Source organism: Sorghum bicolor, chromosome 2 (assembly GCF_000003195.3).
Source record: "Sorghum bicolor cultivar BTx623 chromosome 2, Sorghum_bicolor_NCBIv3, whole genome shotgun sequence".
In the NCBI taxonomy this organism is placed as follows: Eukaryota; Viridiplantae; Streptophyta; class Magnoliopsida; order Poales; family Poaceae; genus Sorghum; species Sorghum bicolor.
This window is the reverse complement of record NC_012871.2, coordinates 65287046-65302061: the sequence shown is the minus strand read 5'-3', so window position 1 is coordinate 65302061 and position 15016 is coordinate 65287046. Positions and strand designations below refer to the sequence as shown.

Here is a 15016-nt window from a genome sequence, read left to right as displayed (position 1 = left end):
AGCTTTGAGGCTCACTGGATCCAGTTTGTTTGGAGCTGGTTACATTACTTTTACTCAGAAATCCGTGCTAGTACTAGACTTGTATTGTACGCGCTGATTTTCTACATCACCATGACGCGGAAGTAAGGCCAGCCTCAATGTATAGTTTCATAACACTGTTACTAAGACTATAAACTAGGTAATCGAGCCACAAGAGTTTCATGGGGATGAAACTCCTCTCTCATCTGATGAAACTCCTTCATTTAATGACATTGCCAAGTTAGCAATTATGCTTATGTGGCACCATATTTAATGTGCATGACACTCTCATGAAACTCCCATTGAGACTGGCCTAAGTACCGATAGGCCTAAAATCGGAAGGCCGGCGAATGTGGAGATTAGCTTGGGGTGTCACGGGTGATTTTTGTGCCCTGGTAATTTTAGCTTCCTTGTCTTCGAATATTTGAATTTGACAAAATTTTGTATTTTGATCTGAGTACACAATATTACAAGCAGAAAATTTTAAGATGATATGCAATCCCTCGATCCCAACTAACTTATAAGTCGTTTTGATTTTTTCTAAACACGTAAATTTTTATTTGTATCTAAACAAACGCTATATCTAAATGCATACGAATAATTTATATATCTAAAAAGGTTAAAATGACTTGCCATTTAGAATGGGGAAGTAGTAAATCAGTGATCCATTTTGAACTTTATTTACTATAAACTATAAGATGATTTTATAAATGGTACACTCGCTATATTCATAGAGGAAGTCGTTTAGGACAGCGAAATAATCTCCAAAGCCTATCTTTAACTCTTTATTTTTATAAAAATATTTATCAAAAAGTAGTATATATATATATTTTTATGAAAGTATTTTTCAAGAAAAATCTATTCATATGATTTTTCATATTTCAAAACTCAATAACTTTAAAGTTATTTATGATTTATATTCTTAATATTTCATTTAAATTTTGTTCAAAACAACTTACTTTATGAGTACGTAGGTATTCATTACCAAGATAGCAATACCCATCGTTCCCGGAATCCCTCTATGTCGCTACCTGACTACCTGTATGTACTCTTCCTATTATCTCACAAGGAAAAAAAAGGAAAGAAAGGCAGAAAAGAAGAGAAAGCAAACCATCACTCACTTCACTTCCCATCAGTAAACTTGGCAACGGGCAAAATCCGTGCGGATAGTGCCCTCTCACGCCCGCGCCCGTGACCAAAATTGTGTGCCCGTGCCCGCGCCCGTTATCCGTCACGGGCAGCAAACTGTGCCCGTGTCCGCTATCCACGGGCATGGCTTGCCCGCGGGCATACCCGCAGACCCAGTAGATATATGAACAGGTCACATTTAGCATAAAAAAATATGATAGCCAACACATCAAATATATACACAAAATGAGATAAGTAATAGATCACACAGAATTCACATACATAGCACTCTTTAGTTCACCACAGCAGTTGAGTAGTTCAGCAAACATACATATTTAACAATACAGTACAAGGCTAAAAGCCTACCATACAAGTTACAAGATCACATTATTCTTCAATAACAATGTCTTCCAAGTGATGCAAATAAAGACATGAACAAGTTATTAGTCGGAATCTGCTCTAGTGACGCAAGATTCATCTTTCAGATCTTCTTCATTGTCTTCAAGGCATGACCAAAAGCTATTGAACCTTCCATCACCCTCATCTAAATTCAAGTTCAAACATTAGTAGCTGCAGCATATGATACATGTACTAGTGAAAGAGAATTAACTGTAAATGCATATTTTGTACCTTTAAGATTGTGACGAAGCCAACTTTGGCTGCACATTAAAGCTTCCAACATTTTAGGAGTAAGACGACTACGATGCTCACTTAAAACCCTCCCACTAGTACTGAAAGCCGATTCAGAAGCTACTGTGGTGATTGGAATAGCTAAAATATCACGAGCAATTAGCCTCAAAGTAGGATAACGAGCTCCTTCCAACTTCCACCAGCCAAGGATATCAAAATATTCATTCTCATCATGAGGAAGAGTTTCCTCTTCTAAGTAGCGATCAAGCTCATTCTTACTTCTAACAAAGCTTGTAGTCTTCTTACTTGCAGAAAGGGTTTTAAATATGGACAACACAGCTGCTGCACTAACTGTAGAAGGGGCACCACCAGAGGATGTAGCCACAGTGTCTTGGTTCACATTATAATGTTTCATTAAACCAGTAAGCAATTCATGGGCCTCTGTAACAATTGTTCCAGCAGCATCTTCTCCAAAAAGGGCAATATAGCAAGCATGCAACATTGTCATCTTAAGGCGTGGATCAAGAATAACAGCAACAGCCATAAGACCATGAATGTCAGCCCAATATTTATCATACTTTTCTATCATTGCAGCAGACATGTTCCTAATAGTTTCATTTTCATCATGACCCCAAGAATTGAGTTTAAGCTTAATCTCACATACTTTAGGGAAGAACAGGTTAGCTGTAACATATTTTGTCCCAGAAAACAGCTCAGTAAGCTCATAGAATATCCCTAATTTCTCACAAACATTAGTAGCAAATGTCCAATCATCTGCTGTTGGACAATCATAGTTCTTATCGAGCTCACCCAAACGCTCAAAAACCTTCCTATAAGGTATAGCAATGCTAAGCATGACATAAGTTGAGTTCCATCTAGTTTTGCAGTCTAAATGCAACTTATTATCTAATTCAACATTTTCATCTAGAGCAGTTTTCTCAAACTTTTCATACCTTTTTGGGGTAGCAATCCAATAAGCAACACTTTCTCGGATGTTAGCAACTGCAGTTCCAATTACTGCCAATCCATCTTTCACAATGAGGTTGAGAATATGTGCACAACACCGCATGTGCAACCACTTACCTTTCAATAGCAAATTAGCTGCTCCTATCCTTGTTTCCATTAAGCCAATCATGTTATCATTGGCACTACAATTGTCAAGAGTCACAGTTGATACCCTCCGATCAATATCCCAACTCTGGAGGCATTTATGCAATGCATCACAAATAACCTCTCCTGTATGGGGGCATGGCACATATATAAACCTACATCAAACAATTCAATAATTTAGTTGCATAATTATACAATCTGGAAAACAAGCAATTTTAAGATATTCACCTCAATATGCAGCTTCTAAGTGTCCATGAGTCATCAATAAAATGTCCAGTCACTGCCATATAACCTCTTTTTTGATTTTCAGCTGTCCAAAGGTCAGTTGTGATTGCAACACGACAATTTGTCCTTTGCAAAAATATCCTAGCTTTCCTTTTCTCTCCCTCATAGAAACTCATGATGTCCCTTCTAATAGTGTTTCTAGTTGCCATTTTGAACAAAGGTTGTAGTGCACTAACAAATTTACGAAAGCCATGGTGATCAACAATGGACAGCGGGTACTCATGCAGTATAATCATGGAATAAAGAGCTTTTCTAGCTACATCCTGATCAAACACATAGTTTTCTACGGCTACCGTCCCATTTTCAGTGGTGCCAAACCTTAAATTAGTTTGAACTTTTGTTCCTGGCTTCTTGTTGTTGTAGATACAAGTTTTCAAATGAGTTTTCAAGTGAGTTGTACCATTCCTTGATGTGGCTGAAAGCCTCTTGTTGCAGTGGTTGCACTTGGCCTTCCAAACTCCATCAACCTTCACATGTTCAAAGTCATTCCACACTGCAGAGGTGAGCTTTCTCTTTGAAGGGCGCCCACCATTATCTGAGTCCTCCTCCCCGCCTGAAACATGCACAACATCCCTGGTTTTGTCCTCCTCAGTACCAACTGCAGCAGTTGCATGGGAGCTTTGCACTTGAGAGCTACCAGGGGTCGCCATCGTAGGTTCACATCACAAAAGAGCAAGATCTAGAATATGAACACAATCACTAAAACTCACAAGATCTACTGGGAGGCATCAAAGAACAAGTGAACTCACAAGATCTACGGCGGCGTCTGACTCCTGGGAGACCTGGCCGCGCTCGTGAGCAGGAGCCGCCTCGTGGGTCGCCGTATCTGCGCTCGCCAGTCGTGGTTCACCCCTCGGAGCCGCACCCGTGCTCGCCGCGCCCTCAGAGCCGCGCGCGCGTGTTCATCGCGCCCGTGCTGGCCGTGCTCGCCGCGCCCTCGGAACCGCACCCGCGTGCTCGTCGCGCCCTCGGAGTCGCGCCCGTGCTCGTCGCGCAAGCGGGGTCGCGACTCGCGACTCGTGGCCTCGTGGGCTCGCGGCCTCGGCCCTCGGTCTGTGGAGTCGCGGGGCGGCGAGGGTGACTAGGTGAGGAGATCAGGGGAGGAGGATTGGAGGAGGAAGGAGGAGTGGCGGCTGCCGGCTGGTGAGGGATGAGGGGATTTGGATGAGAAAAAACCTAGAACCTGAGTTTATATATCTCCTCTACGCTGGTCCCACATGTCAGTGCGGATATGACGGGTTTGCGGGTGCGGGCATGATCTTTTTTTACCCGTGAAGCCATGCCCGCTGGGCACAACTTTCTATCCGCACCCGTGCCCGCGGACAGAGGTACGTGCCCATATCCTTGCCCACCGGGTCGGGTGCCCGCGGATACGCGGATATTTTGTGCCCGTTGCCAAGTTTACCCATCAGCGTCCGGTTTGTCTTCTCCAGCCTCCAGGCTGAGTGCGAGCAGGTGGGGCATGTCCTCCACCACTGCCCACTGCAGGGCACTACAAAAACCACTGTCAAGCATAGTATAGGGCTGCACAGCATATTCCCCAGCCGGCCAGCCCTCACACGGCCCCAGCATCAGATATCAGATTAAAAAAAAAGCGTCCCAGCAGCTGAAACATATTTTTAGTACCCAGGCTCCCAAAGAATCTACTGGCACCAGCTGTGTTTCCTTTGCCGCGGCCAGCCGCCCAATCCCCCGCCCCGGCGTCGTTCGTCACCATGTCCTCTCCGCGTGTGAACACCAACAACATCCCAGGCATACCTATAAATACACACCTCACAAAACCACACGCTCCACACAGCTACCACTCAGCTCAAGCTCCAGACAAGGAACCACCAGCTCACTCCACTCCCACTCCCAGACTCCCAGCAGCAAGCTCAAGCAAGCAGTGATCAGCAGCAGCAGCAGCAGCCATGGACATGGGCCGGCTCCAGCAGCACCAGCACGCGACCTGCTCGTCCTCCACCTCCACCTCGGCGTCGTCGACATCCTCGTCCGAGCAGACCATCAAGGCGGTGGTCTGGTCCCCGTCGTCCTCGTCTTCCCCGCAGCCGCCCAAGAAGCGCCCCGCGGGGCGCACCAAGTTCCGGGAGACGCGGCACCCGGTGTACCGCGGCGTGCGGCGCCGGGGCGCCGCGGGACGGTGGGTGTGCGAGGTGCGCGTACCCGGGAAGCGTGGCGCGCGGCTGTGGCTCGGGACCTACCTCGCCGCCGAGTCCGCGGCGCGCGCGCACGACGCCGCCATGCTCGCCCTGGGCCGCGGCGGCGCCGCGGGGTGCCTCAACTTCCCGGACTCCGCGTGGCTGCTCGCCGTGCCTCCCCCGTCCGCGATCTCGGGCCTGGACGACGCACGCCGGGCGGCGCTCGAGGCCGTCGCGGAGTTCCAGCGCCGCTTCGGGGCAGCAGCAGCCGGGGGGTGTGGGTCCGTCGACGAAGCGACCTCGGGCGTGTCTGCTCCCCCATTGTCGACGTCGTCGCTGCCGGGCATTTCCTCCGGCTCGCCGGCACCGGCGCCGGAGCTTCAGCAGGTGCCTGTGAAGGCAGGTGAAACAGCGACGGCGTTGGACGGCGACGTGTTCGAGCCCGCCGACTGGTTCGGGGACATGGACATGGAATTGGATGTGTACTACGCCAGCCTCGCGGAAGGGTTGCTCGTGGAGCCGCCACCGGCGCCGGCGGCTGCCTGGGATCATGGCGACTGCTGTGACGCCGGAGCTGACGTCGCGCTCTGGAGCTACTAGCAAGTTGCAAATAAGCTTGACAATCACTCAACTGATTGTATTGTACTCCGTAACAAAATTCAAATTGGTACCCAGCAAATTAACTCCAAAACAGATTGTCTTCGTTCCATTTTTTTTTCTTGTCTTCCCCCCCTGTCTATGTTTTTTTCCGAGGTCTGAGTTCCGACAGCTCGAGGCACTTGTTTGCAAAAATTTTCAAGATTCCCAGTCACATCGAATCTTTAGTTGCATGCATGGAGCATTAAATATAGACGAAAATAAAAACTAACTGCACAGTTTACCTGTAATTTGTAAAATGAATCTTTTGAGTCTAGTTACTCTGTGATTAGACAATGTTTGTCAAATAAAAACGAAATGCTATAGTAGCCAAAAACAAAAAAAATTGCGAACTAAACAAGGGGAACAGTGAACTGTATGTCTGTGATGTGGTTCCTCCTTCCATCAAACGTTCGTCTGTGAGTTTTGACTGTTACATGTGATGGTCCAAGTAACGAACATCACGCAGCGGCTGTCCGGTCCGGTCGCAGTGAGCGATCCAGAAGATGTGGCGACTGTGTGCTGTGCCACTTCCGACCGAGTCTGGTCATGGGCTCCGCAAGTGCGACGCTGTGGAGGCGTACTTTGAATCTTCTCACCTTTCTGCCAACAGTCCAACACAATGCTTCCAGTTACGCGAGCTGTCGCTCCACTGGGACTGGGAGAATGGAAAGCTGCCAGCCACGCCTTTTTTTTTTCACAACGCGGAAACGTGATAAACTGACAACGGCTCTCAACAAGCACTTCTCAGTTCGCTCTCGCCGCCTCTTTCCTCGATCCTATGGGTCTGTTTGTAGAATCCTGGCCTTGATAACTTTAGCCTGTCTTCACTAAGCTAATAGCTAGTTGTTTGGTTCTCTGTATTATCTAAGTCTGGCTAGTATATGATGTGTTTGGTTGTCTGGTTTGTTTTGTTAGGATCACCTCTTCTTTGTGCTGGTAAGTTTACCCCGATTGGGGCATTTGATCGAACATGTGGTGTGCAGGGTAGTAGGATGAGCACGATAGCAGTAGCAGTAGCAGTCGCAGACTCGCAGGAGATGCACATCGGCGCAAAATCATACTCGCAGGAGATGCACATCGCACTCGCAGACTCGCAGGAGATGCACATCGCAGTCGCAGACTCGCAGGAGATGCCTCGCCGATAAGCACGTCCTTGGCGAAGGCCAGGCCCTTCTCCGCAACCGTGATGGAGACGTGCGCCTCGTCGGCGTCGCTGGCGGACGCCGCAGCGGCGGCAGTGAGGAGGAGGAGGAGGTGAAGGGGACAAAGACGAATCATGGTTGATTTGGGGTGGACGCCTAGGCGGTGGAAGCGTAGAAGGAAGGTGGGCGGCGGTGGTCATGGTCATGCGGTGGCGGTCATGCCTCGCGCAGGAACGTGCCCGCGGCGCTGGTCATGGTGGAGGAGGTGAAGCTGCCGGCGGAGCAGTACGCCAGCAAGGTGGCACCTACCACGGCGCACGAGGGAAGCAGGGTAAGCTGCGGCGTGGTCGACGAACCCCGGGTGCTGACGGCTCCAGCCGCCGGCGATGAAGCCCGACATGGCCATTGCCGTGGACCTGGACTTCTTCCTCTCCTCCGCGGGCCGGAGGGAGTTTGCCGAAGGGGACCTCCGGCGCGCGGCTCCGACGGGGAGGACGAGCAGGGGACCTCCGACGAGCGGTGAGCAGGGGCTCGCGTGTCTTCTCGGAGGTGACCAGATGGGAGACAGGGCGCTGGCCAAGCCTGGCTCCCAGAAAATGCCCACCCCATCCGTTTTTCTAGATCCAGGCCAAGAGATGGTCGGTGGCTCTGTGAAGCCTGGTTTTGGGCCTTAAACGGACAACTAAACAACCCAAAGGTGGCTATCTGTATCTGGAGCCTGGTTGGAGGATAGCCACCCAACCAAACAGGCCCTATGTGGTGTGGGTGTGGCCAACAGCCGAGGCTGGCTCACCTCCATATTTTAATATGGCAGTTCGTTCAGGGTCTTGAACAAATTAAGGGTGTCTTTTGAGCATCCTTCTGATGACAGTTTTTATTTTAATCTTATTATTAGAAAGCGATACCAATCATTTGTAAAAGATCTTATATAGGATAAAAGTTTAGATGTTCTTAAAGTTGTTAGTTTATCGTCATCTTCAACTTCTAGTCTCTCTTCCTCGGCACAGCCATGGCAAAAATCTTTGGAGGGGATCTAGGAATCTATGATGCTCCACAAGATCGCCTGCTTAGCCTTGTTCATTTAGCTGATAAGACATGACAGAAAATACTATTAACTAATTTGTTGTAAAAAAAATATTGCTGACAGATTTGGCTGATAAACTCAAGCGAATATACTGCCGCTTGTCTTATGACTTCGAGAGAAAAATCGAAAGAAGATAATTGAGTATGGCAAATTAGTAGACGTTTTCCTCCAAAGACAGGAAGTGTCCCAAGTAAACCGCCGTTTTCGACAGATCAAGCGGAGGGGGACAAGCTAAGCATCCATCAAATGGTATCGACGGTAGTGATAAGGTGCTAGGTCCTCACTCATGCATAAATTTTTTATCCTCATCTCTACTCGGAAAAGAAACTACGGTGGCATGGAGTCATGGACGTTCACATCTAGATGGTCAACAATGCCTCAGACCTTGAAGATCTTCTCTCAGTCAACCGATAAACCGAAACATGTTGGTAAATCCAGCAAAGATATATACACGTTGTCAACTGGCCACCGCCAAAGAGCGATCCACCGCGCGTATTGCACCCAGGCGAAACAGCTTTGAAAAGTAAACAGAGACCTGCAGACCACACGCCATGCAACTGCTAACACTCGCTGACCGCCGGACCCTGCCACCGCCATGGTGGCTGACTCGGACCGCCACGCACACGCTCGCCGTCCCTCCTGGCTGTCTCGTCTTCCACTTCCAGCTAATCGCCTCTCACTCCCCGCGGCACTGACGACCGGTCGTCACCAACTTGCCGCCTGCCCAGCCCCAGCTAGTGCCCCCCCCTGCACCGGAGTTGACAAGCTACCAATGGCTATATATACTTTCCCGGCCGCCTTCCGCTCCTTCCATCCAAGTCCGAGCTCCACTGCTCCATCGATCCCAGCTCGACTGCCACACACACTACTACTTACCAAGCTGCTGATCTTCAGCGAGTCTGCAATGGACACACCCTCGCCGTCGCCGACGTCGTCCGCGGGGCACGACGAGTACAGGACGGTGTGGTCGGCGCCGCCCAAGAAGCCGGCGGGACGGACCAAGTTCCGGGAGACGCGGCACCCGGTGTACCGCGGCGTCCGGCGCCGCGGCACGCTGGGGCGGTGGGTGTGCGAGGTGCGCGTCCCCGGGGGCCGCGGGTCAAGGCTCTGGCTCGGCACCTTCACCACGCCCGAGCTGGCGGCGCGCGCGCACGACGCCGCCGCCATCGCGCTGTCGCGCCGCGGCGCCTGCCTCAACTTCGCCGACTCGGCGTGGCTGCTCCCGCCGCTGATGCCCGCCGCGCTGTCGGCGCCAGAGCTGGCTAGCGCGCGGGAGGTCAAGGACGCCGTCGCCGAGGCCGTCGAGGCGTTCCGGCGGTGCTCGGTGGCCGAACCGACGCTGTCGTCGCCGCCGAATGATACTGCCGACGACGAGGAGGAGGAGGACGACGACGACGATGCTGTTTCCTCGCCGGGCGCGGTGCCTTGGAACGACGCCGTGTTCGAGTTCGAGGACGTGTTCAGGTTCGGTGGCATGGTTGATGCCGGATCGTACTACGCGAGCCTGGCGCAGGGGCTGCTCGTAGACCCGCCGGATGCCGCCGGCGCCTGGCGGGAGGACGTCGTGCATGCCACCGCTGACACTGTACTGTGGAGCTACTAGCGCACTAGCAACTTGATGTGTTTGTTTTAGAAATGAAGAAGAATAGCGCGGTACAATTTGAAAGGTCTTGACATTGGTAGATTGCCTATTTGAAACTCAGGTTTCGCGCCTTCTATGTTGTGGCTATTCCTTTTAGTGGTAAAGGTGTATCTTTACAACATAGGGGTCGGCTGTCGTCCGCCTCGGACCGAGCTTGCTTGCAAACGCAAAGACTATAGTCGCGAACTCGTCACAGCTTAATATAAGGCATCTTTTGGGGAAAAAAATAAATAAATGAATGGTTTATAGTCGCTCCGGAGTACCGAGCAAAGTCCATCAGAACAAATTCCAGTGTCAATAATACAGTTGGAGCAAACTGCTCCTGGCCGCAAGGGCAATGGTATTGGTGAGCTACAAGTTGCATATTGTCGAGGGCTATATCAACGGGTCTACTGAGCCTGTCTCTACGGAGTAAATTTTACAGAAAACATCCCGCTGACGCCAGGAGACAGGGTTGGCGTCGTCTCGCGAAGCGACGATGTGGGCGCGTGCTCCTAGGTTGAAGCGCCGGCCGCGAGCAGCGTTGTACAGATTGCATCGTCTGCAGATGAGGGCGCGGGATCCAGATGTGGTTGGCGTGATTCTGCTTGTTGTGGGGCGCGGTAGGAGGGGAGGAGGGATGTGGAGGCGTGGAGCGTGTGGCCATCGACGGCGAGGACACCGCACGGGGCCAGGGTCGGGGCGACCAGTCGGCGGTGGCGGCAGCCCGCTCGGGCTCCCATCTGGCATCGCGCCGTCCTCGACGATCTCGACTTCATGCACGCCGTGCTGCTTCTTCTGTCATCCGTTCCCGCCGACATCCACAACCAAACACATCAAAAACATTCTTCTCGCGCGTCAACCCGGCCATCGGTCGCCGGCATCCGCGTCGAAGATGTCCAGGCCAACGGCGGGCTTCTCCTTCCGTTGTCTTTGTGTGTGTAATTGTTCATTTAGTCTGTTGTTGGTTTTGGCCATTGAAAACTTGTTTGATCTCATCTCGTGCACTGATGACGGATGACTGTTGTTTAGTTATGGTTTTATGCAAACATTGGTAGAATCTGAAGGTTTCTAAAAAAATATTATAATCATGTTGCTCTTATTTATTTTTGATATATTTTCTATCAAATAGCCATATAATGGTATACAAAATTGGTTTATATAGTTGATCCTAACTACATGCAAAATATTAAATAACTTAGAGACGGATCTCGTCTGTGGATTGTATGATGTATCTTTATATCTGTCTGTATGATAGATTTAATGCGCTTAGAGACAGAACCCCGTATGTGGGTGGGTTGTACATGAGAAGACGACGGCGATCCATGCCGTTGGTTGGTTCATAACATTGAGATCATGTCCGTTCCGTCCACCCGGTGCATGCCACGGCGAAGCGGTCACGATCCCGTGGGCCGTAGTTGCCCCATTGAGGCGCGCGCTCACACCGGCCGCGCTTGGCAAGTTGCATTGGCCATCGGCCTCGACGCGGGGAGCCCGGACCCCGGAGGCAGCAGCGACAGTGAGGCCATAGGCCAACTTCAATTTGGTGCCAAGCTTAACGAGAAGCAGTCCGTCCATAAAAAAATCAATTTCTATAATCCATGTCAGTTAAATTTTTTAAAGTTTGACTAACTTTATAAAAAAAAGTAATAACATTTATAACATAAAATACGTATCATATAAAAATATATTCTATAATGAATATAATGATACTAATTTGATACCATAAATCTTAGATTTTTTTCTATAAATTTAATTAAAGTTTTAAAAAATAACTTAAGAAATAGACTCTTTCGGAAGGAGTAGTATCGTACAGCACGTGTGGAAAGACGACTATGGACAAGTTGGCAGTCTTTCAAATCCAAAGAGTCACTCACGTCAACAAGCAAAAGTTGGACACAGTACGAGAGCGAGAGCGGTAGCGATGTCCGTTCAGCACAACCGTCGTTCCGTTGGTCGCGCATGCATATGCATCTGCCGTGTTCATCAGTTTCAATTCGTATCACAGTGAATGAGCGGAATGCTGGAAAAGGTGATATCTGTCGCCTTTTACTGTCCGAAACCCATCCGGTTTCAGTACTCCGTACTTCCTTTAGGCCTTGTTTGTTGGATGCGGAGACGTTTACTTTCATCTTTCATTCTAAAAAATTCTGCGCTTTGTCCTATCATTTTACATAATGGAATAGAATACCATGCATGCAATCTACTTGTTGATAGTGTAGAGGTATTGGAATATTCAAAAGGCCAGGTCAATACATCGTCGGCGGCCCAACCATTCGCAAGGCTCTGCAGCCCATATATATGATAGTACATGATACGGGAAACTACAGCTCCAGAAAGCGATTGGTCCGGTGATGTTTATCTGCAGCATCGAGTGAGTCATCGACAGCTGAGAGGGAGGCCAATCCAAGCCCCAACCTGATCGGAACTTCCTGCCTGCTTAAAACGTGTGTGTAAATTACAGCGACGACTACAACGACGGCCAAGACTAGTTCAAACTTGAACCCACTTGCATGCACTGCACTAGAAGTAGAAACTTGCGAAAGAATTGACGGTCAGGCAGTCATCGCTAGCCAAGGACAAAGGTTGACAAAAGTGGGTATTCCAAGGGTGATTTTTTTTTTTGTACGTCCGCCATCTTTTCTCATCACTCCAGAGTCCAGAGTCCAAATGTAATCAGGCAGCCCAACAGTGACAGGTTTGGTGGGCGTGCTCTTCTCCGTTTGCACTTGACGGCAGGAGCAGCATCACGGTCGTCACGGCATGCCTACAGACGTACTCCTCCCTTCCGTAACCCCGTACACAAGTCGTTCGGATAGCGACGCATCCTCCAAAGCTTATCTTTCTTATTTTTATAAAAATATTAATCAAAAAGTAATATATGTATATTTTTATAAAAATATTTTTTTTCAAAACAAATTTATTTATGTAGTTTTCACATTTCTAAAATCAACAACTTAAAGTTATTCATTATTTATATTTTTAATAATGCTTCACCTAAACTTTATTTAAAATAACTTTTTTTTCATGGATATAGGCGAGTACAGTACACTTCAGCGCCGACAGCCGCAGGGAGGAAGCGCTTGCCGTCGCGGTCTGGCTTCACAAGTGGCTTGCATTGCATTTGCATGGGTTGGATCGATCCATCGGCGCCATCGCGGCGGGCGAAGGTTCACACCACTCCTCCTCTATCACATAGTCCAAGACAATTAATTACATATTATTTATGATATTTTGCTGATGTAGCAGCATATTTATTGAAGAAAGAAGTAGAAAAAATACGACTCCAAGTCTTATTTAGACTCCAAGTCCACATTATTCGAGGTAATAAATAACTTGAGACTCTATGATAGAGTCTGCATTGCATTGTGAGTGCCTTCAATCGTCATACAAATACGGACGCGCACGTGTGATGGGAGGAAAAACAGGAAACACCACTCCGTCATCAATCGTCACAGTTTCCCATACCATTACTCATTATTATTGGCCAGAAGATCTAACGTACCAAGGATTAGCTGACTCCCAGTTTCCTACATATATAGTACTCTCGTACATCCAACGCATGCAGCGACGTGCAGCGAGGGGGCAAAGTTGTCAACGCCATGAACGGAAGCTACTTGCATTGAAGGGTACAAACTCAGACTCTGGGCCCACGGACAGGCCTCAACAAAGAAAATCATCAGGTCACATCCAGAAAATCTTTGTTGAGCCTTCTTGCCTTCTCCCAGTTCCAGACTCGTAGCTCTTGGTGCGATGGAACTCAAGTTTCTAATTGTTGGAATCCTGTACGCCTCCAACGTACTGGATATATATGCTTCTAATTGTTGGAATCGTGTCGAGTGCACATGCACTTAACCGCCGTTAGTTAGATAAAGTATAGATTTAACAAGCATAAACCTAAATAAGTCTAACGAGAATATAATAATTATCTCACCATAAATTTTTTTACCACAATTAGATCAATGCGGCTATGAATTATTCCAATTAATTGAAAAAATATAGACCTAAAGCTACAACAAAAATTTATATTAAAGCATACTAATTATATGTTCACTGTGTAGATCTACTCGTGTAGAGTTCAATAAAATTAGATTTTCTAATTTCTGTTTTTTTATTTACTATGATTTTTCAAAGATTTATTTAGCAAAAAAAAAAGACAAAGACAAAATTACTGTTACTATAGTAAAACCATTGTCTAAAGCCGCTTGAAAATTATTTGATCAGTTTTGGAAAAAGTTGAGAAATAGAAGTTTCGATTTTATAATTTGGGAGGGTAAAGTAGTCTAACCCGAATAATTAGAGAGAGGGTAATGTAAACTTTTTCTTTTTTCTTAAGACGAACAGCTTCCCGCGGCAAATGTGTGGCAGTGGCATCTGATGAGGGAAGCGAAGAGTTGTTATGGCTGTCTAGCAGAACCAGTCATGACTCACGCTTGTAAGGTTCGATCTAAAATTTTTCACTCATTGTGGGGGTATAAACCCCTATACCCTTACGGCTAGACTTGGGCCAGGAGGCTTGGCCCACTACGAGACGAGTTCAAGGCTTGATCCGACAACCTGGAGTTTCGCGCAAGGAAACAAGATGTGGAGATCAAGCAGGATTCTAGTCGGTTAGAATAGGAATTGATATCGAATTATCCATGACAATTGTAACCGACTAGGATTAGTTTCCAGATCTGTAACCCTGCCCTCCAGACTATATAAGGAGGGGCAAGGGACCCCCCTAGGACAGATGATCTCTCAACACAATCCAATATAACCAGACGCAGGACGTAGGTATTACGCCAACTCGGCGGCCGAACCTGGATAAAAAGCTTGTCCGTGTCTTGCGTCACCATCGAGTTCGTAGTTTGCGCACCGTCTACCGATAAACTACTACCGTGGGTATACCCCAAGGTAGACTGCCGACTAGCTTTCGTCGACAGTGGCGCGCCAGGTAGGGGGTGTGCGTACAGCTCTCCCGACGAACAAGATGGCCATCATCCCTGACTTCGCGGCCATGGCGGGCGACTTCACGTTCACCGTCAGCTTCAACAACTTCACCGCCATGACCACGGAGGAGGTGTAGATCCGATCTGCGCCAACCACTTCTTCATCGACGTCGGCGGCGGCTTCAACCACGCTGGCTACGACTCCGACTACTCCAGCAACGTCTCCGACCACGCCGACAACGCGTCACCCGCTTCCCTGCTACAAAGGGAGGCAGATCGACAACACCGAC

The 15016-nt window shown here is 48.5% G+C and overlaps 2 protein-coding genes across 2 annotated transcripts; both read left to right on the top strand.

Annotated features, from left to right (window-relative positions):
- On the top strand, window positions 4877-6118 carry LOC8054868 (dehydration-responsive element-binding protein 1H). The gene has a single exon (XM_002462645.2). It carries the CDS (start codon window positions 5082-5084, stop codon window positions 5907-5909), a length of 828 nt encoding a protein of 275 aa, XP_002462690.1. The 5' UTR covers window positions 4877-5081; the 3' UTR covers window positions 5910-6118.
- Window positions 8933-10826, top strand: LOC8059026 (dehydration-responsive element-binding protein 1B). Its single transcript, XM_002462644.2, has one exon. The coding sequence runs from the start codon at window positions 8947-8949 to the stop codon at window positions 9775-9777; it is 831 nt and encodes a 276-aa protein (XP_002462689.2). The 5' UTR covers window positions 8933-8946; the 3' UTR covers window positions 9778-10826.

Excerpts from the sequence above, each read along its gene's own strand:
- LOC8054868 (XM_002462645.2), top strand. The coding sequence starts at position 5,082 with ATGGACATGGGCCGGCTCCAGCAGCACCAGCACGCGACCTGCTCGTCC.
- LOC8059026 (XM_002462644.2), top strand. The coding sequence starts at position 8,947 with ATGGCTATATATACTTTCCCGGCCGCCTTCCGCTCCTTCCATCCAAGT.